Source organism: Lagopus muta, chromosome 20 (assembly GCF_023343835.1).
Source record: "Lagopus muta isolate bLagMut1 chromosome 20, bLagMut1 primary, whole genome shotgun sequence".
NCBI classification, from domain to species: Eukaryota; Metazoa; Chordata; class Aves; order Galliformes; family Phasianidae; genus Lagopus; species Lagopus muta.
In genome coordinates this window covers 9,323,472-9,351,458 of record NC_064452.1, presented here as the reverse complement: position 1 = coordinate 9,351,458, position 27,987 = coordinate 9,323,472, and the positions used below count along the sequence as shown (strand labels likewise).

General features: G+C 51.2%; 1 protein-coding gene across 1 annotated transcript in view; it reads right to left on the bottom strand.

Annotated features, from left to right (window-relative positions):
* Positions 1-105: 105 nt before the first annotated feature.
* RNF43 (ring finger protein 43) overlaps positions 106-27,987 on the bottom strand; it is a 52,776-nt gene continuing 24,894 nt past the window's right edge. The window contains exons 2-9 of the mRNA XM_048966850.1: positions 17,312-17,434; positions 14,620-14,694; positions 13,839-13,970; positions 13,223-13,324; positions 12,601-12,756; positions 11,950-12,052; positions 10,012-11,529; positions 106-3,099 (exon numbers count right to left, since the gene is read on the bottom strand). Of these exons, the coding sequence (XP_048822807.1) occupies positions 3,056-3,099; positions 10,012-11,529; positions 11,950-12,052; positions 12,601-12,756; positions 13,223-13,324; positions 13,839-13,970; positions 14,620-14,694; positions 17,312-17,434 (2,253 nt within the window). The 3' untranslated portion in view covers positions 106-3,055. The remainder of the gene's footprint in view (positions 3,100-10,011; positions 11,530-11,949; positions 12,053-12,600; positions 12,757-13,222; positions 13,325-13,838; positions 13,971-14,619; positions 14,695-17,311; positions 17,435-27,987) is intronic.

The following is a 27,987-nucleotide window of genomic DNA, read 5'->3' as shown; positions in this document are numbered from 1 at the left end:
CCACGAGGCCATGCAACTCCTTAAAACACACATCTTGGCTTTGTGCAGAACAAAAACACGCGGGTAGGCTGGGTACGTGGATAAATATATTAGTAAATAAATATATTTTTGAGCACATCAGCATATTCACACATCTTTGTTTTTTTATCAGACATAAATACACAGTTTTGCATATATATAAAACCTATTCTTTCATTTTTGGTTGATAATTTATTCCCAAGCCCAGGATAGACTCAGCAAAACAAAACAAAAAACAAACTTGTATTCACATTTAGAAGGATCTGAACTTTAAAAAAGGGAGGAGCAGAGGCTCTGTGCAGAATCGGAGGAGGTCCAGCCGGCCCAGGCACTCTGCCCACAGCCACCTGTAATGGTGGGGTTGAAGGTCCTGGGAAGAAAGTGGTCCCTGGGGAGGGACTGATGGTTTGGTTGTAGATAAAGCGAGGTTGGGATGTTCTGGCTTCCGTCAGTTTTCAGCTTTGGTCTTTGGACTCAGTGAAGGAAAACAAATGCTGTTTCATTGCAGTGGTGTTGTGGACTTGCACTGACAGAGCCCAAGGGCACTGACCACCCGAAAGTATCACTCTGAAGCGAGAGGTGCAGGAACCGAGAGGAACCATCTTCCAAATTCTCAGACATCACTTCCCTTTCAGGTGGCTGAGGATTCCACTCCATCTACAGAAAAGGACTGCAAAAACCATCTTCCTGCAGAGTTCCTCCCGCTCATCCCACCTGAGAACCCACCTACACAGACCTGCATACGTTCAGCTCGGCAAGCCCCACCGAGAGGGCCCAGCATCAGAGATGTCTGTTTCCTGAATGAAAAGTAGCAGCAGCATAAAAATCAGGACATGAAAACACTTTGAGGCGGGCGTTGCCCTGCACAGCCCGGTAATACTGCAGTAGGAGTGGAAAGGTTTGTCAGTACTGACCACTTTCTCCAAGGAGCTTGGGGCTTGCTGAGATTCAGTCCTCCTTTTCTTTAGGATTTGGAGGGAAAGGAGTACTTTCAGACTGCAAACGAGGCACTCGTTACTTTGAGGCAGTGAAATGCATCTCTGGAGGCTCTCAGCCTTCTTGACTCCTAAAGAAACCACTGGGAGCACCCTGACTTCATCACCCCCATCCGTGAAGTCATCTGAGCCCCCTGGGGGCTGGCTGGGACAAGACGTGTGCCACACACACAGCAAGTTGAACAGGGGGAATCCAGACCTGTTCCTGGCTTTCTTTTTTCTCTTCAAGACTGGCTTTTCTGCAAGGGAGAAAACATCTGGACTTGTGTCTTCTGCTTGCCTTGCAGGACAAGAGGAGCCTGAAAAGGCTAGAATACAATTCTGCTGGGTTCTTTGATATGAAAAATTTAGCTCTTCCCTAGTCTCAAAGGTCTTGCAGCAGCTCAATCACAGGACACAAGAAAAGGAACACTAGCAAGGGATTCATGTTTTGTTTAAAGCAGTCTTACAGGTTGGCTTTTAATAACATCATGTCAGTGATTTGAAGCTGGGACAAAGATGCCTCTTTCAAAGATTAAGGGTAGCATGCTCCATAAAAGCTTTCATCAGAAGAGAAGGAAGGCAGAGGCTGGATTAATCTGAACTGGGACCATCTAGCCTATGTGCTCTTGAACTGAGAAAGAAGCTGCAGCTTGACAGGAAGATACAGAGAGATTATCAGAGAGGAGATGGGGAACTTCTGTCCCTACACCAGGTTTCTGTCAGAAGTTACCTTCAGCTCTTATGACCTATCCTTCCCAATGTTTCATCAACTCTGAAAACCTGAGATAGCCTTGGTGCCCTATAAACATGCTCTCCACGTGGGATTCTGGCTAATTCTTTGGCCTGAATGGTCAGTTAAGGCAGTGAACTCCACAGCCTAAATCCTTGCTGTATGAAAACTGTTTGGGTATCGTGGTGTGAATTTGCCGGATTTTATTTTACTTGAATGTCACCAAATTAGGAGACATAGGAAACAAGAACTGGTGGCATTCCAAGTCGCACAGAAGTACAAGAATAAGGCTGGGTGACAGATGGGGCTCTGCTCTGCATTTATTACACATGCTTATACTGGGATATTTTTTTTTTTTCCCCTTGGGGCAACAAGAAAAGCAGAGAAGCAGGAGCCACGTGAAATCAAGGATTTGCCACAACTCCTGTGATGGGGCCATCTCAACTTTGAGACATGCTCAAAATGTATAAGCTCTAAACAGAGCTGTCCACACCTGTTTTGAGAGTAGATGGAGGCGTTACAGGTGAAAGAGAGATGTATTCGCAATAGGAGATGAGAGGGTAGATTCTTTGCAATGGAGAGAATCTGACCCAGCTTCTTCCCAGAAATTGTGACACTGTCCCTGGGTCTTCATCTCCACTGCTGCTGGCAAACGCAGCACACGGCTGAGCTGGCTTCAGCTGAAGGACAGTGAAGTGGTCAGAAGTGGTGAGAGATGTTAGTTTCCAATGAGGTTGGAAGAAGCACCTTTCAGGATGGACCTGTGAGTGCTGGGATGGAGAATACCTTGTTCCTGTGTCTGAAATAAGAGTGGAAAAGTTAAATGAAGAAGTTCGGCTTTTGACCTAAGAGAAGAAATGAAGTTGGGAGCTACCAGGCCACAGAAAGTCCTTCCTGCAGCTTTTGGTCTCGAAGGCTTGTTTATTTCTGAAGTGTTTTTCAAAACCTCCTGCAGCACAAACATGGCATGAACGCCGCAACAGCAGCTTGCTCTGTCGGCGAGCTCTCCAGCTGAGGACTGCCAGGACTGGTCTCTGAGCGAGCCAGCCCATGCAGACAGATGCCTCTGGATGAAGATGGGCTGCCTGGGCCTTCACAGGAGGAGAGGACCTGGAGAACACAGCTCTGTGCTTTTGTGACCATCGCAACATGGAAACGCTGAGCAGACCACAAGCATCACACGGCTCTGTGCGGGCTGAGCGCGGCTGGGCTGTGCAGCTCAGGACTGCTCAACACGTGCAGACGCTGAGCTGTGAGCTCCACTCCGGCTGGTTTGCTGAACATCTTTGTCCACTCCAGCTCTCCCGTAAGCAAATGAGCCAGTGTCTTGTTAAACTGAGTGTTCACGGACATCCTGGACCTCCTCTTCAGATCCTGCAGTCAAAAAAAGAATAAAGGAAGCGTGAGTCAAATGCTCCAGAGCCGCTGTGACAGAACAGATTCTGCAGTGGAGGCCACAGTGTTTCTCCCAGTATTTTGGAGGGACTTTTCTGGCCATTTCCACAGTCAGGTTATTCCTCTATGTTAAGACAGAACAAAACAAAAAGATAAGACATCAAACTCCAATTTGAATGTTCAGAAAAAGCTGAGGATGTGGTGCATCCCAGGATTCATCTTGCTGCTAGGAGCTTTTTGGGCTTTTTGATGTGTGCTCTTTGAGAAAAATCTGTACAGCCATGTAAAAAATGATCGGCACCAGAAAACACTGCTGGCTCATATTCACAGATGCCATGGCACCACCCTCCAGGCACAAGGGACAGCAAGAAAAGAAACTCCAGACAACAAAAAGAGCCTGCAAGAGAGGAGTGAGTGCAAGAAGGGAACAGCACAGGTGTTTCAAGGCATTGACAAATCATTTCTGAGTCTCAAAAACCACCAAACCCAGTGAGTGTTGGTTGGTCACTAACACCAATGCCCCGCACTCAGCCAGCGAGGATGGTGCTTCCTTCCTCCCCAGCCCCATCTGCCTGGTGAATTATTGACAGGCAGGTGCTGAGTAGGTTGCACTGAAACACTCAGTGTAAGGGCTGCCTAGAAACCGTGCATCCTTGGTTACTGCTTCAGTCCTTTTCTCCCTAACGTGGCTGAGCACTGACGTGTGCACTGTGTTCCCTTTCCCTGATGTCTCTCAAGCCTGCCCACAGCTCTCACACAGATAAGCACAGCCCAGAAAATGCAGACATGCATTATTTTTCACATTTCCCTTTTCCTGAATGTTCTTGAGATCAAAAGGATACAAATGCCCACACAGCTATTCAGAGAGAGCAATTCAAAACAACTTTTTAAATCAGAGTCACAGAAAACTCTTGCTCATTACCAAGCACTAGCTGTAGGAACAGGGCCTCTGCAAATTAAACATATGGGAAGGAAACAGCTAAAGGAGATTCTGCTTTGAAAACGTAGCTCACAGATGTGGGAAAATTAATGGACAGACGCAGCATTATACATCTGTATGTGTGCAGGGCATGGCTGAAGTACCAGAAGACACGTCTGTGAGACGTGGCATTGGTTGATGTGTATCAGCAGCCCACTGAAGAAGCCTCTGCCAGCTGCTCCTCGGGCGTGCTGATTTACACACAGCACAGGGAAGCTGGGCAGCCCCGACTGCCTTTGGTTGGCCAGAAGCCTCCAGTCTCAAAGAGGATTATCAAACTATTTTCTGAAAACTGCACACGTGGGAGTTTCCCCTGCTACACAAACTGAAAGGAAAGTATAAAAAGGTCCTGAATCAGGAGCCAGAGAGGTGGGAGATCCACAGCTGATGAGCTGGAGACCCCCACAGGGCGAAGACCTGAAGGAACACACCTTGCTGATAGAACAGAGATTTGTCCAGTGGGTGTTAACTTGTAATGGTGGTCTTTTCCTCCCCTAATTCCTTTCTCCCTCTTTAGTAAAGATCAAAGACACGACATGAAAGGGAAAGACTGTGAAAAGGAGCAGGAGATGGGGAGTGAGGGAGGATGCTGACATGCTGCAGGGGATGAGATTTCCCAGAGAGAAAGCACGAGGTTCCACCACTGATAAATAAATTGCTGGGAGCAATTTATCTGCTCAGGAATGAGATCCGAGTGTGTGCAGGTGGCTTAGGAAGCCATCTAGCTGTAACTCACTGCTAGTTGTCTGACTTCTCTTAAAAGGATCCTCTCAGCATTGCTTGAGGATTGATTCTTCAGAGAAACAAGTCAGAGCTGTAAGGCCCAGGCTCAATTCCCAAGCGGGGGAAGCAGGGATGTACCTTTATGCAAACCTCACCAAGAAAAGCCGTATGAACTCCAAGGTGCTGCAGGCATCTTTGGGATCATCATTAGTGCCCTGCTATGCCACAGTGCCAGTGCGTGGCACTGCCTGGGAAAGGGGCTGTGATTCAGCCTCACCAAAATCCAGCATCACCTGATCTGGGCAAGGTATGCACACACCTGGAGGGTGTCATGTCCCACAGGAACACCGTCAGCTTCTGGATACCCTGCTTTAGGGACTTCCTGAGCCAGAGATGGTATCTGCATCTCTGCATTTGATAGCTCTTGATCTAGGCTCTCAAACACATTTTACTTCTGGCGCTTACATCCTCTGGGTACAGGGCGCCAATATGAGCCATGTCTTACCTTACTGGGTGTTGCAAAGCTTCCATTTCCCATTTGATGCCACATTATTTCATCATAAGAAAAAGAGCATGTCTTTTAGCTGCCGTCTGCTCTGCTCTCCCTGATTTTGTATCGTATTCACCACTAGTCATCATTTTCCCATGTGAAAATCTCTACATTCTGTTTCCTCAGAAAAACCTCAGCACTGTGATTGCACCCTCCTGCACCCCTCCCAGGTCTGCTCCATCCTTTTATGAGAGGTGGTGATGAGTTGCACTAAAGCTCTGGAAGCACCTCGGGTTCACACAATTGCACAGCAGCGCTTTCTGCTGCTCCCCTCCTCGTCCCCAGACAGCTCTGAGCAACTCTTTGGCAGAAGTACTCACAGTGTGTCCAGGTCTGTTTCCTGAGGTTGTAAGAAGGGCCCGTGGCAGTGCATACATTCTTAGAAGCAGCTCTGCGCTTGTGTGGCATTTTGTGTTACTCACACGGAATTTCACCTGCCACTTTATTGCCCAATAACTCAGCAACAGGAGATCCTTCTGTAGCACTTTGTAACCAGCTTTAAAGCTGGCAGTCCTGAAGGATTTTGTCTTCTACAAACTCTGTTATCTCCTCGCCTTGCCCAGGATATTTATGAGCTTGATGAAAGGTGCTGACAGCTGGAGAACTCCACTTCTCTCCCTTCCCGACTTACTTTCCTCCATTAAGACTGCTCTGCACTTTGTCTCCTATTTTTCAGCCTGTTATTTACCTCTGATCACCTTCTCTCTTATCCTTTGGGAGCTTCACTCCCCTACAAGATCTGGGAAGCGTTATCTTTCTCTACAAAAGCCGTGCTGCCTCCTCCCCTGGATTTCACGCTTAGCCATTCATCTACAAGTCAGCCCCTGGATTTGAATCTGTAACAATTTGCTTGGCAGGAAAGTCAGGCTCATCGCTCTGTGGCTCCAGCTATTTGAAGCTGATGTTGCTCTCAACTCTTCCTTCTGGCTCTGGGCATAGGCAGCAGATTATAGTCCACACTCGTGGTTTAGCTCTTTTTTAAAGCCAGAACCCTTGCACGATGCTCCGGTGAGTAACTCACACCCCTGGCAATTTTTTACCGTTCTCCTTATTGATGAGTTTTGGAAATGCTCACGTTGGTGCTGTGATCTGGGAGGGATCCTCCAACCCACGAGCTGTGCTGGGGTGAGAACCTCCTCGAGCGCTTCCCTGCTGATCACTGATGCAGGAAGTTCGTTCTGCTTCTCTGCTGTGCTCTGCCCTCGAACATCCCTCCCAGACACACCTCACTGCCACAGAGCCTGCGGCACGCTTCTTCCTGCCGATGGAGATGAACATCTTTGCATTAATAGCCCTTCTGCTTTGCACAAGCTGCTCACAGAAGTCTTCCCTTCCTGCCTCATGTGGCTCTGCTCTTAGCTTTATATTCAACCCTCTGATTTCTCGTCTGGCCACACCTTCGCTTTTGAAGAATGGTTTATTGTTTGTAATTCCACTGCCCTGCCAGCCCTTTTTGAGGCCTTTTTCTGGCTGGTGAGATGTGTGACTCTGGGCTTCTGTTCCTGTGCCTGTAAGCAATGCCTGTGCCCAAAAGCATCTCGTTCTTTCCACTTCTTCTCTCACTATTATTTCAGGAGCCTCATGTTTATATGAGTTCTTCTTCTGCAGCCCGTGCTAAAGCAGTGTACTGTAACCCTAATACCACTTCATTCCTACTTAGGCACAACTGGGGATTTTGTGTTTCTTGTCACTGGACTTTATACCTTCTTTAACACAGAGTGCCCCCTCATGCCTCCAGAAGAGACACACTCCTCTCTATAATTCCACATGGAAACTGCACAGTCCCATCGTGTTGGTGTTTTCTTAAAGACATTCTGAAAAGTTAATGGCAAAAATGTCACCTAAAGGCAGGCTTCCTAACTCATCCACTTACATTTTTAGCTATGTATTCAGACATGTCTTTGCATTTCTCCTGGGTCTCTCTGTCTTTTTTGTTGTGTGTCCCACTGAAACAGGACTGTCAATTGTTCTTTGCTGTGTTTACCTGTCCTCCACTGATTTACGCCCAGTCCTTTCCAAGATAAAGCACTGAGGTGACTGTAACTCCACAGGTTGTGTCATGACAAGCAATGTTTTCAGCTTGATGGCTTTTCTGCACAAGCCCTGCAAGAACTCCTGCTCACTACAGCTTTGCTCACTACAACTTTCCCTGGTTCCTAACAAAATTCAATCTTTCCAAGTACCTTCTCACTCTTACAAAGAAATTTCGACTCTCTGGAAAGCATGCACTGAAGCTACAGCTGTCAGACAGACAGGGTCCCACTGCCTTCCGACACATCAATTCTTTGTGCTCCCAGCAGACGGAGGTAAGAGGGACAGGTGGCTTGCAAAGTCACCCTGCCAGTGGCTCTAGACAGGCATCAGTGCTTTCCCCATCACACCATCAGGATGGACAAGCTCTGAGCCTCTGGGACAAACCCACAGAGCAGCAGCAGTGTCACAGCACAGCAATGCCCTGGAGCTCCACATCAGGCAAGCAGAGCCCAAGTGGGGCTGGCAAATGTCCTGGGGGACCTCTGGGCTGGAGGGAGGCATGTGCTCCCCTTCATCTCCCTGTGTCCTCCCAGTGGGGATCACAGAAAGGGAGGAGACACAGATAGGAGAAGTAGAAAACAGTCTGAAAAACATCAGCACATTCAGACAGCTAGAGAGAAGGAAATAGGCACTGCTTGAAGTGAGGGTTTTGTCAGAGCGAGGACTGAGACTTGGCAGAACATCACACATTTCCTAGAAGGGGAGCAGGGCAGTGGCTGCCAAAGCAAGTGCATGGTGTTGCACACACTGGGCATCTCCATTCCTAAAGCTGCCTGCTCCTTTGTCTGCTCTTTTCCCGTATTTTTTTCCTTTAGGGAGAAGCTAAGAACAGGAAGGCTAACCTGAAGCCCCTATGTTTCAGGGTACGAGGTTTATGAAATAAAGAAATAGGATGGCTGCACCTCCACTGCCAAACAAGAAAGCACTTGGGCTGACCTCCCGATCTGGAAGTAATCCACACGTACATCATGGGGACAAGAGCACAGGCTCTTGCCCTGCTAGCCTCTGCCCAGCAGAACAGGGGGTTCCAGGGAAGACTGCCTGACACCTTAATTCCCCTCAGACCCCATTCAGACCCAGACTGCAGCGATCTTTGGTGAACATCGAGTTCTGCTGCTGCAAAGTAGAGAGGTCAGCGCAAAGCCCTGTGCTGTCACACTCACCAGATGCTTCCCCACCCCACTTCCACGGCCACAACTGGAAGAAGTGCTGACTGCCCTGAGACTGGGAGCAGGGGACAGAGGCATTGGTGTGTCCCAGCAGCAGCCATGTCACAAGTGTCCAGGCGATAAGAGCTGATGGACAAGGCTGCAGACAATGCTGCCCATGAGAGGGACCTGGAGCTCCCCCAGGAATGGCACTGCCCCTCCTGGGCAGCACCCGGGTTGGGGACAGTGGGGTCCACCCTGAGCCACACCAGTGCATGGGCTCTGTTTGGCAACGGGAGCTTGCACAGGCTCCTGAGCAATGCACCATGCCATGGTGCTTTGATACAGTCCTGACAACATTGCTGCACACTGCTTCCAGCTCTGGGCACATCATCAGCCCTTGGAGCTGCTGCAAACTGCAGAGACATCCCCCCACTGCTGTATCTCCCAAAGCAGCAGCATCCTGAAGAAACCCCCCCATCACCCATCTGCAGCACCAGGCCCTTCTGTGCCAGGGAAAAGGCTGCAGGCACTGCACTGAGCCCCGTGCCCAGCTGGCCTCTCTCTTCCCTGCTACTTCCTCGCAGGCATGGTGTGGCCAGGAGCCTGGGTGGGGTGTGGGGCTGGATAGACAGCGTGGGGAGGAAGTTATTATCTGTGTGGTACAATGGGCACGGTGAGTCAGGAGTTTCAAGCCAGAAATTAGGCTGCTAGTTCTGTATAGGGTACCTAAATAAAAATGATTTGCACAGGGACCGGCAGTGAGTCAGTGACAGGGTGAGGAGGGGAGCCGGCACCTGCCCCTGCTGCCTGCAGCTTGCAATTTGCAGAGGAACCAGGGAGCTGAGCCTCCAAACATCCTGCTCTCAGAGTCACACAAGGAGGCAGAATGACATACGGCAGTTAGGCAAAGGGCCAGATCTTAATTACTTCTAATTTCCAGAAGACACTAAGAAACAACTCCCACACAGAAGGGGCAGGTGAGACAGGAGGGATGTGCAAATCCATAAACTCATTCAGTCTGTTCCTGTGCTACTCGCAGCCATGCACACACACTTCCTTATTGAGGCTGGCAAGCTGGGGCAAACAGCAAAGCCCAGTGAGCCTTAATGGGCTCTGCCATCAGAACATCCAGACCGAGGGAAGGATACCCAGAAATGCGGTTCCACCCCTTCCGCTGGGAGAAACTCTGTCTGCTAGACATTCCTACAGAGCTGCCTTATTTCCTACTGGAATTATTTTAGGGTGAGACTGTGGGGTTTGATGCACTCAGCCAATCCATAAACAGGCAACAATCGTTCCGGCCATCACCTGAGGATGGGCGAGATCCAGCACACCTCTGTCACCAGTGGTGCTATAGGAAAGCCTACGGGCACCTGGAGCACATTCCCACCTCACCTGCAGCAACCCACCCTCATCATCTGCTTGCCGAAAGAGAAAACCCAGACTAGACTCACCCTGCCCACACTGCTGAGCTGGGCAGTGCAGGTGGAGACTGTGCCTTGGGGTGCCTGTTCCTGAGAAACCAGCAGGAACCGCGCGGTTTCCCTCCCGTCCTGACATCCCTTCCTCCTGCTTTTTCAGCTCTGAGCTGGACTGTGGTACCAAACACTTCCACAGCGGCCGGGAGCCCGTGCTGCAGGGCATGGGAGAGCTTGGGATCAGAGGTTGGACCTCGGGCGAGCAGCGGTGGCCAGCAGGGTGGCCGTGAGGAATGTGAGCATCAGAGGCTTTGGGCAAGGCTGAATCCTCGGGCAGGAGAGCGGGATCGAGCTCCAGGGGACACTTTCTTTTCCTTCGGTGATGTCGGCTCTGTAAGCTGTGTCTCTGGGGCAGCAGCACAGGGGACGTGCCTGCTGCTCCCGACTGTCTGTTGGCATCTACACCGAAGTCCAACCTGTTGGGAGAAGCGGAGGAGGCATGCGGGGGCTCCCGACCTTGCTGGGCACAGGCTGGCTGTCCCACTGGAGGAGCCTCCTGCAACTCTGTCCTGCTTTCCAGTGGCTGCTGAGAGTGATGGCTCTTCTCAGCCCTCTTTTGCGTCCGAGCACTGTGAAAGCCAACCTTAGCCCCAGAGTATCGGGACTTGCGCTGCCCAGGGCCCGAGCCAGCCCGGCCAGGTGTGCATTCCACCTCCCTTCTGTAATGGTGGTGCTGGTGGTGGTGGTAGTGGATGTGGTTGAGCACCTGGGCCTTGGCTGGAGCGGCACCGCCGGGCACCATCAGGTCCAAGGACCTGGGTCGCGTCTCCCTCAGCGCCCGTTGCCGCTCCGGCCCGTTGTCCATGGTGGGCCCATCTGAGCTGCAGTACACAAAGGGGTCGTAGTCGCTGCTGAGGGAGCTGCGGAAAGTGGAGCAGCTGCCATGGATGCCCTGCAGGCTGATGTCTGTGCAGTTCAACATGGAGTCACTGGAAGAACCGTGGCAGGGCCCCGAGCTGGAGTCGCTGCCTGGACCGTCTGCCAGGTACCCACTGTGCTCCGTGAGATAGCTCTCCCCGGAGCCACTGCTGTTGTGCTGGTGCCCGTGGCTGACCCCCCGGCGCGGGATGGGCGCCCGGTGCTGCCGCTGTGCCAGGGCTGCCGTCAGCCCCAGGCAGGGCGGTGTGGGCTGCAGGGAGCACGTCCTGTGGGGGGGTTGCCCACACGCTGGAGGGCTGGGGTGCTGCTGGCCCCGCAAACCGGAGGCCAGGGGGGATGCGTGTCCGCAGGCGGGCAGGGAGCTGGCTGGCCTGTATGGCATGTAGTGGATTGTGCCAAAATCCAGCTGGGAGAGCTCTGGAGAGTGGAAGAAGGGGTTGCTGTGGGCTGGCTCTGAAGGGAAGCTCCTGAGATTCCTCTGAGGGTAGGGATGTGGAAGGTGGTAAAGGGAATGTCCTGGGTGCTGGCGGAAAAGGTGCAGCCGCCGTCCGGGTTCCATGTCCCGAGGAGCCAGCCTAGAGCCTGCCACCGTGGCCTGGTCCACTGAGTCTCGGGCTGCGAAGAGAGACAGCAGCATCAAGTGAACGCCCTATGGCCTGGCTGTGGTGGCCTCAGCATCATCGAGCCTCTACCGCACACTCATACCCACATCCCACCTGTGCCCTGTGTCAGCTCACAGCTGCCACCAGACCCTCTTGATGGTTTGCACACCCTGCATCCTTTCTGGGGCCCTGGCCCCAGACCCCGACTCCTACTCCCACAGGCCCTGGGAATGGCACAGATCCTGCCCCAGCCCAGAACCTCACTGTGCACAAGCAGAGACATCCCCCCTCCATGCACACACTACCTGGTACCCCACCCCCCCACACAGACGTATTCCTGTGCTGCACTGACTGCATGCATTGCCCAAAGGTACGTGTTCCTCCTGGGTACAATCCCTGCACCCACCCCTATCCCTGGCTGGGAAATGCCTACCAAGAATATTGAACATGCAAAGTGGACACGTGTGGTGTTGCTGCAGCCAGGGGTCAACACACTCCCGGTGAAACTCGTGGGAGCATGAGATGATCCGCAGTTCCTAGAAAGAAGCAGGGAGAGGATGAGGAGGGTGAGCGAGGAGAACCTTGTCTCAAGAACTGGGTACAGAGGGGGGGCTTGTGATGTTCCAGGAGGCAACATTTGAAAGACTGAGACATGCAGCAAGCCATTGCAGCCCAGCTTTGTATGGAGAAGGCTGTGCAGCTGTCTGGCATCTTTGGTTCTGCTCGCTGCATGTAGCCCTAGGAAGTGATGTCCAGAGAGCTGCTAGCCCTTGGGAATAGGGAGACTATGGGCTGACTGGTTAGGAGAAGCAAACCCCACTTTTGCCTCACTCTTTCAACACGAACACATGATGGTCATTACACCCTTCAGTAACAATAGGAGACTCATCTTTAGGGAACTGCAATCTGCAGGCAGGTCCAGTGCCTTCGGGCCAAGGGCAGTCAGTCTTCCATCACTGCTGAACCTCACCCAGCCTCCAGGAGCTGCTGAAGGAAGCCTCCCCAGGGCCTCCCAGCCTTGTCAAGCTCCCGCCCGACCGCAGCTCAGAGCTGAGGCTCGCTCACAGCCATGCCTGCAGCCTACCTGGCCTTCAGTGAACTCCTCCAAGCAAATAGCACAGACCGGGGCCGAGCTGCAGCTGCTGGCCGAGTCCCACCGCGAGGCCTGCCGGCACCTGGCCTGGTACTTGCGCGTGGCCAGCTGCCTGATGGCCTGCATGGTCTGCTGCTGTACCGAGTCCTGCCAGGAGGAAAAGAGGCTTTCAGGAGATGCTCAGCCATGCACTGTCGTGTTCCTCGAGGTTCTTCCACTTTTGAAAATGTGATTATTGCAGATTTGGGGGCAATTTCCATGGGTGATTGTTTGCCTATCCAGAGGGGACTTTGTTACCAGCAGAAGATAACTGATAATGGACGTTCAAAATCACTCAGTGATGCTGAATTTCTGATCCCCAGAGGCTCGTCCTTCTATTGGAAGTGTAGGATATTTTCAAATCTGGAGACACATCTGACTGGGTGGTGTGGTAGGAGGAGAGCAAGATCATTGCGAAAGGCATGCTGCCAGCCCACCTCAGGACCATTCCACACACACCAGGCACACACCTGCCTCATCTCCAGGGCACACATTTCCTCCCCCAAACTGATTCCAGGGCTGCTCTCATTGCATTCCTGTTTGCTCAGACACGTCTGCTCTGTGAGATTCTTACCTGTGTCCTGTTCAGCTGGCACTTTGTGCGGACGACAAAAATCAAAATGATGACGACAACAGTGCTGACCACAGTGAGAAGGATCCACACGTCGTAGTCAGGCTGTTGAATAAAACAGGAAAGAAATTACCCTTGTGAATGAGACTTAGAGGCCAAGCAGGGGAATTCTGATCTCTTCCTGACCATCACTTTGGATACATCATCTTCGGCCAAATTCTGCTTCCGTGGTTTTTACAGATGGAAGAAAAGAAAAAGGGCTCAGTTTTGTTTTTCTGCACATTTCATCAGAAATGGATGTTTGATTGTGCAGCACCTCAACGCACTATAAGCCATGACCTAAGGTAGCACAAGATAAGAAAATCAAGGCTTGATGTCATACGAAGAGAAATCTCCTCAGTTCACTCATGATGTTTAAGCAAAAGAAGCTGTAAATAAGCTCAAAGAGCTTTTGAGTGTTTCTTTGCAGCACATCATCTGAGCAATGCAGATAGGGAGAATGGCTCTGCAGAGCTCCTGCAAAGGAATACCATCTGCAACGCAGGGGAAGGAAGATCAGCAGCTTTGGGAAAGTCCAGGGGAGAAAGGATACAGGAACAGTGGGAACAGTGTGTCTCACCCAAGCTGGTGGCTCCTTGACCTCTATCTTCACATGGGCCTCTCTGTTCTTGTTCACGACGCCCATGAGCAGCTCAGCATCGTGGCCCCTGATCAGCACCACGGGTTGACTCAGACCTCTGGGCTTTCTCAGCTGTAATGAAACAAATGTGGTGAAAGACATTCCAGAACAGCCTGAAAGAGACGTTCCAGTACCCCTGCCAGGTCTGATCTCTCCTCCAGATTTTGCTAATCTTAGGCACAGCTTCCCTATCTGTGCTCTTATCTAGTGTTGTATGCTTTTCATTATCCTTTGATTATTTCAGAGAGGAATCTATTCCACTGCAGAGATGAGCAGTGCTGGTGGAAGCACTGATGTTTAACTTGTAGCCAGAGCATCACCAAGAGCATACCAGAGTGGCCACGACTTCTGCTTGAAAACTTGAGAAATCACCTTTCCTCTGAGTTACACCAGCCCTGATGGATGGGCTCTGGTAATCTACCATTTCCCACAAGGAAGCAATCACCTTCTGGAAAGCACCTTTAATTGACAAGGAAATATCCTTCAAGAGCAGCACGGTGTTGTTTACAAGCTGCTTGTGCTGCCTGCAGATCTGGATGTGCAGAAGTGACAAGTGCTGTGTGCACGGGTGAGCTGGGTAAGTGCTAACCCTCCAAGCCAGGCTGCACGTCTTCCTGGGACCTCCCACTCTGTGTTGGTGGTGGGGGGTCCTGACCTGTGCACATTTAGGGATGGGGTGGGGGCACTGAGATTCAGTTGGTAACATCTGTGGGGTCTGTACCTGATCGGCAGCACTTTCATCATCGGTAATGTCAAAAAGGATTGCACGAGCTCCACGCTCCCCTGCCAGCTTTGCCTGTCCAAAAGAACAGAAGCTTCAGTAAACATTTTATATTGTACATCTGCATTAGTATCTACTATCTGGGTAAACATTTGCCTCTCTTCACAGGAGTAATATCCTCTGTTCAGATTGAGGATTACATCCCGATTTCTGTGCTTGCACGGCGATGCAGTGATACCAGTGCCTGCTCTTGCTTTCTCTGCTCCCTGTCCTCTGCGCTCATCAGGGAGAGGCTCAGGTGATCCCTGGGCTGCAGGCCCAGGATGAGGAGCTGAGGGATCAGCCACGCCACGCTCCTCGCTGCCTAGCACTTGCTGCAGTCTGATGAGGACAGCTTTGGGACCACACAAGTGAGTGTGCACCCCATGCCGGTGAGCTCAAAGCACACTGAAGGACCTCACGGGGTCACCCACGTTCTCACCCACGTTCTCCCACCGAGCCCTCGAGGCAGGCAGAGGCAGCTCTTGTGAAAGGGAGCCGGGAACGTGAACAAAGTGCAGGGCTGGGCCGCTGTTACTCATGCGGAGTGCTTTGATCTGGGCGTCCCGAGCGCCTGTGCAAACAGGGATCTGCCGGAGCTGCTGCAGCAGTTTACCCGCTGCATTGCCAAACTCCAGCTCAGGGGCCAGAGGTCAGTGCTGCAGCTTCCCAGCTGCAATATCAAACGCAGCGCCGGGGAAGCGGCCTCCGAGCTCATCTGGTCGGTGGGGAGGAGCTGGGGGCCAGGGCTGGCTGTGGGCTTTGGGAGTAGGATGGAAATGGAGAATGTGGGGAAGACCACGGAGCTCCAGGAGGTTGGACTCTGAGTCGCTGATAGGACTGTGCACTCTTGGATTTGATAGAACAAATGGGGAAGTTGGAAAAGGGGCATTAGGGGCTCTGGGCAGGGATCAGAGCCTGGGGTCCTGCCTGGGATCAGAGGAGCCGTGGCGTTTGCCAGCAACAAGGAGCAAACAGGACTTTCAAGTAGCGACTTCCACTCATGGGAGCCAGTCAAGCTTTGATGAACACTGAAGAGCTCTACAAAGATTTTATCCTGCTAAATACACCAGTGATGGGGAAACAAACAACTAAGACTGGGCAAGTGATCTTTCACACCATATTTCAGACTCCTGTTGCAGAGAAGCAACTTGTGTCCAGGCTATTCACAGCCTGCGTGCTGAGTGCTTGCTGTCTTTGTGTCAGCTCTCTTCAGCTCATCTCACTCTTTGAACACTGGAAGTATTCATAGGTTGGTTTAGGAGATTTCAGCAGTCTGACAACCAGACTTGGAATCAGTGTTTCACATGGGGAAAAACTACTTCTGTGGTACAGAATTGCAAACGATGCAGCAGAAATAGAAATAAATCAATCTGAATTGACTCCATGTGTCCTCCGTGGCTGTTTCTCCCCAGGCAGATCAGACACCTTCCTACCAAAGTCAGCTCTGATGTCGAAGCAGGGCTAGCATCTAAGAGAACAGAAGCAGAAAGTGCATCAGGTGACTGACGGAGTCATTCTCATGCTGGGCTTGAAAGTGCTGTCTGTGTGCACTGCTTGGCTGGGTGACAGCTGCAGGAGAGGTTATGATAACACTTTGCACATGGTTATTTTTATCAGCGTTGATATAGCACTGCAATTCAACATGCACAGCTCTGCCGCAGGCAACGCACGCCAAGGGAACAAGGCTCCTGCCCCAGCACCAGCCACAGCCCGCAGCTGCCCTTGTGCTCTCAAAGCAAAATGCCAGCCAAAGCTTTGGGGATCCATCTGTGTACTGCTGGAGGGAAGGAGCTGGGCAGAGGATTCAGGAGGATGGAAAAGTAGACAAACCCCAGTGCAGAAGGACAGCAGTTGCAGGGGTGAAGGAGTCAGGGCACAAGTCCAAAGGAGGGCCCAGGAACACAGCCAGCTGAAGAACATCTGCCCGTATTTTGTGGAACTGCATGAGGGAGAGAGCTGTGAGCATCCCCAGGAGAGGAACTGCAGCAGGAGTGCCTGCAGGCAGGCTGGAAGCCAGCACCACCGGTGCAGAAAGGGACAGGCATTGCCACCTGGTTGCCTGTAAGGCTGTGGGAAAGCAGCCTCGAGCTGTAAAATCCATCACAGGGGTCATCTCAGCATCGCTCCCCTTTCCTTGCTTTTGTCACCGAGGCTGCACCACCAAATCCAACCCAGACTAAACAAGGCTCTTCGTGTTTGTGCAGAACTTATGGAAAATAACACAACGCTTTATACAGAGACAATGAAAGGACACAGACTCAGCCTCTGAAGAGAAAGCTAATGTTAGCCTCCATCCACTCAACTTTATCAGAGACGCAAAGATTTTAAGGCTTAAAATGACCCTCATTCTCACCTGACTTCCTTATCACCACAGAATTGTACCAGTGACCTCAACTTCTGACACAGAAACTGCCATTCACTCACAGAGACCCGACCCGAAGACCTCTGAGGTCTTCCATTCCTTCAGAAGGGGATGGATGGTGGCCCTCAGCAGTCACGTCCCATTTCTAGTCTGTCTGGTTTGCTTTTGTCTGAGCTGCTCAGTGCTGATCCTTTCTGTGCCTCACCCGGTGAATTATTACAATTTTGCTCTTTCCTGCATCACATCAGTTCCTGCACTGGTGCCATTGTAGAGCATGTTTGCACATACCTTGTTAGCCAGGGACAGGCACGGGTTGGGATCCCGATCCGGCTGCTCAAGCTTGACGATGGTGATGAATCCTGACTCTGTGTGTTCATCCTCACTGGTGTTGCACAGGGACAGCGGGTGGGACTGTGGGACAGAAGCAAAGGAAGCTCAGATCTTGAGGCTCCGCACTGCGATGGGTGCCTGAAGCCCACTGCAAACTCCATGCCTCAAGGACCTGCACGGAGGGTGCAGGACACCCAGTGGGCATCTCTCCATCCCATGGCAATGTCTGAGTGTCAGCAAGGCTTTGAATGCCACAAAGAACAAATCAAAGCTTTGATTCACCAGGAAGATATCCCAGGGAAAGGTGGAGTGCCTGCTATCACCGTCACAGAGGTCTGGGTTTGTCCCAGTCATGGATATTCAAAGCCAGATGAGACCACAGCCCTTGACTTCTGGGATGCAGCATCCCAACAGCACTGTCCTGGTGGGCCAGCACTGCTGCTGGGCCCTGTGGTGCAGGACCTGCAGCCTACAGCTTCCCATTACAACAGAGCACTTCTTCTGCCACCAAGCTCATCAAATGCTATGGTGAATTTGTAGAGGAGAAGCCAAAGAAGCCCAAGGAAGGATGGCAAAATTGAAAGCACTTTGCAGGAAACACCAGGAATGAGATGGGAGAAGGAAAGATCCCAGAGACCACATTCCCTGGAAAAATGTTCACCCCTTCAAGCCAAGCTGCTGGCACAGGGGCTGAGCCCCATCACATCCCTGCCTCCGCACTGTGCAACTGCCTCTGGGCTTGCAGCCTGGTGGTGAGGGGAAGGCTGAAAGATGGGTGGCCAAAGGAAGCTGCAATTCTTGGCTCCCTCTGGGGAGTCCTGTCATCTTGCATGAACATTCCCAGCTTTTTTCCTTGAAAAGCTGGCAGGCGTCCTTCTCTGTGACTAAACTGCAGTGCGTTAAGAGGGTATGGTACAGAAAAGCCTATGAATTCTAAGGGTGCTGGGCAGCTTTTATTAATGCATCAGTGTGTGCAAGTGTGGGAAGCGAGCAAGAAAGGTCAGCATCATAAAGCAGCAGGATCAGGGCAGGCTTTGTGCCTCTGTCCACACAGCAGCACGCCCTGCTCTGCAGGTAGCTGCAGCACCGTCCCAGAGCAGTGCAGAAGGGGGTTGACTCGTCAGATTCAGAATGGGGAGGCTATCAAAGGAGCCCAGACCCCCAGTGCACCATGCAGCAGCATGGGGATTCAGAGGGTCTCGTTAGTGCAAGCCAAGCAGTGGGATGCGATGCTGCTGAGATGTGTGGGGCAGATGGGGGCAGGGGACATCTCTGCCTGCAGCTGGTTTGGGAAGAAGTGGGTCAGGCACTGACACAGGGTGCCCAGGGAGGTCGTGGAGTCAGTGTTCCTGGAGGTGTTTAAGGAAAGATGTAGGACTGAGGGACACAGCCCGTGGACAATATTGGTGGTAGGTGGATGGCTGGTCTAGATGATCTTAGAGGTTTTTTCCAACCTTAATGATTCTGCATCTCCAAATAACATTGAGTAGCACAGACGAACTCTTGGAGGGGAACCTGGGAGGGAAACCACGGGGGAAAGACCTGCTAATGCTGATGAATGCACCAAAACTTTCTCTGTGATCTCCTATTAAGACTCTAGGACATTTTTTTTTTTTGCTTTTGCACTCTAGGACACCTGATCTCCCTGGCCAAGCAAAAGTCCTTTGTCTTGTGCTGCACAGCTACACTCACAGAAGGCATGGCCAGCAGCAGGGAACCCACAGCCAGCAGAGCCCCAGGCATGCAGCATCCTGCAGGCTGCAGCCCACAGGGCTGGGGCTCACTGGTGGATCCCTTTATTCTGCAATGAGTCCCTCACTGGGCACAAATCACCTCTTAGAGCTGAGACTGCTGGTGCCTTCCTCGGCACTCCATAGAAGATGAGCAGGAGGCAGCCATGAGAGCTCCCGACTGCTTCCACTCTCTCTTCCTACCTCTTCTCCTTCTGTTTGGTGACAAAGAGGCAACCTGTCAAGCAGCAGCAAAGCAACAGGACCTGGCCCTTAATTTTCACATCCTACAACTGCATTTTTTGGCACTTCCACCACATCAGTTGCTGCATTTTGAGTGAGTGAGCAATCACAGCTGCACATTGTGCTCGCAAGACAAGAGCAGACACAAAAAGTAAGCCAAGGATCATGTGGAAAAACAAATATTATGAGATTCCTCAGTGAAGACAGGGCTTGTGCTCCAGCTGCTGCATCAGCATCCCTCACTGCCCCCAAAACCAGACCATGTGTGGCCACAGACCAGCTCACTGCCTGCAGGACTGAAGCGCTTCTCCAGGCTGGGGACGTCTGCAGCACCCACTGCCAAACCAAGAAGTCATTTCTTCTCCTGGGAAGCCTCTCAAATCTAGCAAAGAAAGGTCAGTCAGGCTTGCGAACCCCCTGGTTTTGTCACTCCATTTCTCCCTGCCACCTGCTCAGCAGGATGCAGAGCTTCCCCCACATCCCTACGTGCTTGCTGCCCCTTTTTTCCCTCGTTTCCTTACCCCGTGGCAGCTCCTTCTCTATCATTTCCACCCACACCATCCCTCCAAAAATACCAAACTCGTCTTGCTAACTTCTCGCAGCCTTTCCCAGCAGCCCTGCCGCCCGCGCACCGACCTGCCCCACGCTGCGCCCGGAGCAGCAGGAGCCCACCTGCATGGAGCCCGCGGAGCTGCCCCGGGGAACGGCGGGCGCAGGGCAAGTGCCAGCCTTCATCTGGGGGCTTCGCTTCTAAAACGGCAGAAGAAAAGATGACCCTGAGAGGTCACGGAGCCCACTTTGCTGCCTGAAGGCAGGATCAGCCAGACCTCAAACATTCCTCAGAGACACTCGCTTAACCTGTTTTCAAGACCTCCAAAAATGGAGATTCCTCACCCACCCCAGGCAATCCAGTCCAGGGCTGCGCTCTCCCCCGCACAGCACAGTAGTTTTTGATGACTTATCTGAATCCATCCTGCTGCAGTTTAGGCTTATTACATTCTCACTGAATCAGCTATGCCCAAAGTAAAGAGATCATCTGTTTTCTTTTTCTGAGAACCACTCAAAGACATCTGCTCTTCAGGGACAAGGCTGGTGAAGCAAGGTCTCTAGCACCAAAGCTAAGTGCGGCCTCGCCTTGGTTTTCTCTGTATTCTCAGAATTCAGAGTGCTCACAGTTTCTTCATGGGGAATGAGTCAAAAGGATTGATTTGATTTGAAACATCGTGACAAAATCCCCCTAAAAGGGGCTTGGAAAGGAGAGAACAGGACAAGATAGCGTCCATCAGAGGGCTCTAATGCACATCACGGACTGACCTGGTGAGCTCTTAGCAGCAGTGTATCACTCATCAATAAATCGATCCCAGCACCAGGAAAATGAACGTAGCAAACACAAAACTGAATGTGAAGAACTTGAAGGCGATCCGGGCACAGCAGATTGGTAACCCTGACGTCCCCCAACCAAACAGCAGGAAGAAGGGAAGGGATGAGCCAAGAGCTTTGGGAAAAGGAGTCATGCTCCACAAACCTACGGGGTCCGTGAAGCTGGTGAAAGAACAGGGGTTAGTAGTAGTGGTTAGTAGTAGTTAGGAGTAGTCTGGTTAATTTTGTACACTATGTCTCCACTTCTGATCTTCTACAAAGTCGAAGCTATGAAAGATGACAGAATATTATGCAGTCCTGCCCCAAACTCAGAACAGAAAAAGCAGGTCAGCCTTTACAATGGAGCACATTCACCAGTTAAGCCCCAGAAGCAAACTGTATTGTCTGAACATTTTCACAAAGGATTTGGAAAATGAGAGGAATAATTAAGTGACTGAGTTTCTCAATAACACATAAATATTCAAGCTGGTAAACATCACACTGGCCATAAAGGGATCTCCTGACACCAAGTGACAGCACGACAGAAAAGGCTTAAAAACAAACCAACAAACATGGAACACGCGGCCATTTGGTTCTATCTGCCCTGGGTCAGCTTTTAACACTCAAGAAGGAGCTTGTTGTCGCTGTGGGGAGTCCTATGGAAGCGGTTACTGAATCACCCAAAGCAGTCAGAAGGCAAACAGACCGATAGGCACTGCTGTAGAAGAATTACAAAAACCGAACCAGCAAATCTAGCAGATAAAGCTGCAGTGTGTCAACACCTCGGATATTACAAGAAGTTCTGCTCACTCCACATTAAAGAGAAGGAAGTGTTTCTCTGCAAGAAGAGATTAAACAAACACAAACTCTTTAGGTTTGTAGAGATGTGTTATTTTAGAGCTATGTGAAATCATGAAAAATATGGAGAAAGCAAATGCAGCGTGATTATTTACTATTTCTCAAACAAAAGCACCAGGGCCATCAAGTGAAATTATCAAGCAGGAATTTTCAAACAAACAGAAACGGAGCCGACTCGCGGTCCGGTCGAATGGCAAGGCTCGTTCCCACAGGATGCTGGGAATGCCAAAGGTGTGGGTTAAAAAGCAATTAGACAAATCGGTGAAACAGGAAAGCATGGAGGCTGCCTTGCACAACCAGGAGGCTGCCAGCCCTGCTCTGAGCTCTGAGCGCTGCACAGAGGGATGCGTGAGCATCACTGGGCGCCGCACATCTGACATTGGCTGCTGTCAGAAGCAGGCTGGCATGCTGGAGCTGCAGTGGGACTCATTTGCACACCATGTTCTCAGGCAGGGTCATTTATACACCTCATTCTCTCTTTTTAGGCCTCTCATTGCATGCCACCGGTGTTACGTGTCCGTAAGTGGAGTCTTCACTCTCCAACCTCCCTTCGCAGGTGGGCTGTGCATTTTCCCATTGCCTCATGTCAGCCCCTTGCACCTGTATCCTCCCACCTCCATGCTGCCCACGTTCCTCCTGCAACCACAGGCACCAGGCGCACAGTGCAGCACCACAGGCTGCACACATACCTTTGCCACAGACATTTGGGCTAGAAATAATGTATTGAAGCTGAGGTCTGTGGTCAGTGCCAGAGAGCTGCGAGAGCTTCTTCCACCCTCCAGGCTCTGCTGTCCACGAGAAGCAGCTCTGTGACTCAGGGCTCTGACCCAGCACCACGCCAGCAGCCTCATCCCTTTCACTCCTGCACATGACTTTGGGGAACACTCAAGCAGGAGAAGCGTGCACTGATTTTTCCAGTCTGGCATTTCCATCACTGCAGCTGACACCAGGAGAGTTTTGCATGGGCTGCTGGTGCAGCAAGGCACAGCCAATGGAAGTCCCCTGTTGGAAAAGCTCCCTTGCAAGGGAGCTGCACAACAAAACAAGGCAGCCTGGCAACGGTGAGGAGATAAGCGAGGAGCCAAGGGCACAGCAAGCAGCAGCCTTTGGAGGGCACGCAGCATCTCAGGCACTGTTTGTTGTGCCACTGCTTATCGTCCAGAGATACCTGCTCCCCAGTGACCTACTTGCTTCACCCAGTCCTGTGGGTGTCACAGTGCTTGAGCTCACGAGGGCAGAACACAGACATTTCCCTATCTGTGGATATCGGGGTCTATACTGGTTCATCCTCATCCTTGCTGAGTGTCTGCCACTGAGGTTACAAGCTAAATAAATGATCCCTCAAAGGTTTCAAAAAAGCAAGAGGAACTACTCTGCTAGCATCCTCCCTATCTTTGCTGCTAAAAATGACCTTGTGATGGGAATTATTGTCCAAGATCCCTTGCTGAAGTCTACCAGGAGATGGAGACCAGGCACCTGCACCAGGATCACCACAGGAAGGAGCAAGGGAGACCTACCAGCTCTGAAAAGCTGCAACTGTGTGGCACGTCTCCAACAAGTGTCAGTGCACAAACACGGCCGCAAGTGTTGACACCAGGGAAAACTCCTGCACCTCTGCACAGCAGGGGTGGAACACAGCAGGCACACTTCCCAAATCTTCTCAGTCCTGTGCTGCGCTGATAAAATCCTGACAGCCCTTCACAGACCCAGCCTGCAATGTGTGGCAGTGCTGAGCTCCACTGGCACAGGGCGAGCCCAACGAATGTTGCTGCCAACTGGGGACAGCCTCAGCCATCAGATCCTCCTCCCTGACCTCCTCCAGAGCTCGCACCGTGTGAACGTGTTTGTCCCTGGGTGAGGCTCTTCCCTGTCTGTATCAGCTCAGCAGAAGCCCCACTTACACAAGCATTACTCCAGCTTGTAGCTGTCACTCTACTCGCAGGCACAGCCGTTGGAAAGGCTACAGAAAGGCTGGTACATGAGACGGAGCTGAAAAGCACTGTGGGATGCTGCTAGAAACATGTAGGAGAACAGGAAAGGGTGAGGCTAGGAGATGGAGTGAACTGAAGAAGATGGAAATGGCTGGTTTGGAAAGGAAGAGCATGGCAGAGTGTTTCAAAGGGCCTGAGGAAAAACTGCAGCTTCCATGACTCCTGGGCATGAAGCCTAGTCATCAGGATATGGGGCTTTTTAATTTCCCTGCATAAAGTTTCAAGATCTGTTATAAAAGCAAACACACCTTACCCACATATGAGTCACAGACAAACACGTACACTGATAACAAACACATTATTCTTAGAGAGACTCGGGTCCTACCTCTGCAAGTGAGTAGCTCAGCCAAGCATCCTCGTCCCCTACAGGAGTGGGAGGTGGGAGAGGAGACAAAGAGCCACTGCCATACTCACAGTCCTGCTCCCTTACCTGTGCTCGTGAACTTTGGCACGTCTAAAGACTGTCTAAAGCAATGTGTGAGAGTTTGATACAATAAATCAGTCCCTAATCAACAACTGCATCTCCTTCCCGTTTTCATTGCAAAGTCGGTGAGCAACAAAGAGAAGTGCTGAACCCCAACAGGGATGTTTATTTGATTACCCCATTTGCAGAGTTAGATGTTGTAGGTGAGTCACTAAGTCTGGATCTTTTCTGTCTAGTTGCACAAGCATGGCCATGGTGTTGGAGAAAAATCTTTCTACACACTTCACTGTCCTTTGGCAGCACTGCTGAAGTGAAGACAGAGAGGTCTGATACAGAGAAAGCAAGTGTCACTTGTTCTTGCGTGGTCTCTGCAATGATGATACGGGTCATCAAGGAAAGCTAGGGAAACATTTCATCATGATCGTCCATATACCCCTTTTGGAATATCAAAGGCAAAGGGAGGTTCTCTGGTCAGCCCTGACTCACACTGCTAAATGAAAGTAAAGGCAAGCTGGCCCAAGTCACGGGAGAACAGCTCATGCTCCTGCTGCCTCCGAGCACGCACAGACAGTCTGAGAGTCAAGGCCAAGTGAAGTGCATCCAACCCGTGTTTACAGCCTGTTCCATATACCCTAGAGGGGAAAATGCCACCACCAATCCCAGTTCTCCGATGCTCTCTTACACAACAGCCTCTTGCGCCACGCTGACCCCTCTTACAGCCCGCAGCTTAAAACTGTTCCACAAAAACTCACTCAAGTGTTGCCCCTGAGCCAGACGTCTTGCCCCTCAGCAAGAGGCAAAACCCAAGCAGTATGGATTGTACAGACATCATTCCTGCCACACGAAGCACAGATCTGTGCAATTACCACACAAAGCTGTCTGGTCACTTAGAGTCAGCTTAGGGACGGTGCAGATACATCGAGCCTGGATAGATCAAGGAGAAAGCTCTGATGCCAGAGGCAACTCTGCAGTGATGGGCCAGATGCAAACACTCACCCAAACCCAGGCCACTCTACCACACAGACAAGAATATTGCTTCCTCAACTAGCAAGTTCCTAAAGTGGATTTCAAAGTTAAAGCCTTGAAAGTGAATGCCAGAAAGCATTCTTGCTCTTATAGATAGGAGATAATAGATCGAGAAGAGCAAAGACGGATAAGGAAACTCTCCCTGGGGCAGATGATGCCATTACTTCTACTGAAGCATCACGCATCTCCAGGAGGGCTGAGCAGCTCTTGGAAAGAGCCCTGGGGCTCTCCCCAGGTTGACATGGGCTGGGGAATCCTCCAACACTCTTCTGAAGATGAAGCTCAGCAGCATTGCTGCCTTGACTGCTGCTTGGACATCGAAGGCCAGAACCATCGGTGGGGCTCCTTCTGGAGAAGCCAGCAGTGGGGCAGCCTTACCTGGCTGCTATATGCCAGGCCTGTGCTCACCGGGGAAGAGCCGCAGGCATGTGATGGGCACGGGGTCAGGAGGCAGCTCTGCTGGGTTCCTGTGCTGTGTGCACCAGAGCGGGAACGCCGTCCAACTCCCGAATCCCATCCCCTCCCCCCTGAATATCCCTGGCCTCAGCCAGGTGCAGAACAAAAGGAAACTAATGATTTAGTTATTGCCGCAGCACCGAAGGTTTGAAGGTCAGCCATTCAGAGCGGCGCGCATTGTATGACCAAGCACTGCCTGCCCTGCCTACAGACCTGCAGCTACAGTCAGCGCAGCAGGGGCCAGCGCTGTACGGCTGGCTTCTGAGCGGGGAGATGAAAGGCTGCTTCTAATGTAATAACTGACGGCCTCTTCAGTGCCGTTTGAACTGTTTACAGACTGAGTTAACGATTACAGGCAATGTGTATCTTGGCCGCTGCCCAAAATTCTTACCCGCCCGTCAGATATTATCAAAGAGCCCTTCACTGCTTGCCTGGAGTCCTTCCAAAGCTCAACGCTGAAATGCCGGCGTAGAGGAGGGGCCTTCAGCACTCGCTCCTCAAGCTAGAAAGTCACGGCTCTGCTCTGCAAGGTGTCCTGGGGACCGGCCACCGAGTCATGCGGAGACACAGAAGCACCTAACAGCCCCTGGGCACTGTTTGTTCGGGCAGGCTCTTCCCTGCAGGACATCGCTGAGGGCTGCGCCTGCACTGCTTTGCTCTCCTTCCTCCAGCCTCCACACAGGCAGGGCTGCTTTCCCTTTTGCCCTGCCTGCATGCTGCTGCTGCTGCCCGCACCTTCCTCCCCACACGCCGTCTGCGTAGCCTGGGTGGTTGTGCTGACGCTGGTGGTTACACAGCTTAAAGCTACTGCTGCCAAAAGTGTTTTCAACACCCTCATGCCTAAGAGTGTGGACAAGAACAAACCAGGTGGTGGGAGATTAGATAAAATCGCTTCCATTGTTATTTGTAGTTGGAAATATGCAGGTGTAGGTATAAGGCCTGGCTAAATTTGGTTTAGAAAACAAGCCCCAGCTCTCTGGGGCAAACTGCACAAGGTCTGGAAACACTGTAGAAATGAAGGGATGAAATCAAGAGCTGGCAAGCTGCTCTAATTACAGACGAGTAACACAGAGCCACATTCAAGTAACACTGAGGCTACACAGCGAACTGCTTCCGAGGCAGGAAATACCACAGCTCCAATGACCGCTCCGTCCCACTGCCAGTCCTAAACCTCCAAACCCAGAGGAGGTTTGGCGCTGCCTCCGGTGGGGGCAGAAAGCTGATCTGGGTCATGCATGGCTCCCGGAAGCTCCTGTCAAAGACAACTTCCTAAAACAACCAGGAAAAAAAATACAATTCGATGTGAGATACAAACACCCTCCTGGACCACCAGTCCGGTTCCCCCAGTCAGCAAAGTTTAAGCTGGAAAATGTTATTTAATGTTCAGGAGGCCGCCTGCAGACTGAGCTACCACGGCTTCAAGGTATCTGTGGTGCACAGAGCATTGTTCAAAAGCTTCTGCTTCAGTGCAGCCTGGGGTTCAAATCTGGCAAGCCACAGCAGCAGCATCAATCCATGGATGGCATGCCTGCCAGAAGGCTGCGGCAGTGCTAGGATGCCATCATCTAAATAAAAGGAAAAAATAAAAAAGAAGGATGAAAATTTGCATTAAAATTTTGCTACTGTGTTCCCAAAACAAGGCACGTTTGTCCTGCCCCAAAAAATTGCAAATGGGTTTCCTCTGCAGGCTGGCAAAGTTTTGTCCATGACACGAAGGCTGGAGTTTAGAAGGGACGCCTTCAAGTGGCAGCAACCTCCTGCACACATACGGTGTGTGTCAGCAAGTTCTAGGCATAATGATGAAGAATGCAGAACAGCTAAAGGAACACATGCCCTGCTTTTTGATCATACGTCAAACTTGACTTCCCACTGTCTTGTTGCTCGGATGCAGTTGTTTTCATTGGAGTGAGAGAATAGCCAGTGATGGACAGAAGTGCAACTCCTCCTGGATGCTGTAGTATTGCCAAGAGACAAAACAGATGCAAACACATTTGCAGTGCTTTGATTCAATAAGACTTGCTAGTACAGTACAGTACGCTGCAAAAATTGGTTCCTCCTACGCTTACTTGCTAAGACATGAGTTTGGGCCCTCTGGGATCCACATTTCCCTGGCTGCTATCGATGACATCACTGACATCTAAGGAGCTACAGGAATGCAGAGAATGCAGCTTTGGGCTCTTGGGGATGCTGAGCTCATCTGCTGCTACAGGAGGTGAGAAAGATGGGGTGTTTGTGTCCCAGCCCTGGCACAGCTGCAGACTTTCACTTCCAACATCCATGCATGTGCTCTTTTTAAGGCCACACAACTTGTCTGCACCAGTTTAAACAGAAAAGTTTGAGAGGCTTCAAAATTGATTCCACTTCAGATGCTGAGTGGGAATAAAAATGTCAGCACATGCACACAGGGTCAAACCCCAAATGGATGGAACTCAAAACCTGTCTCTCACCAACTAATGGATATCAATCAGAAAGTGAGCTTCCACCTCATGTCTTCCCAGCATCCAGTGGTTGGGAGCTTGGGGAGCTACTGCTCTGGAGGATGTATGC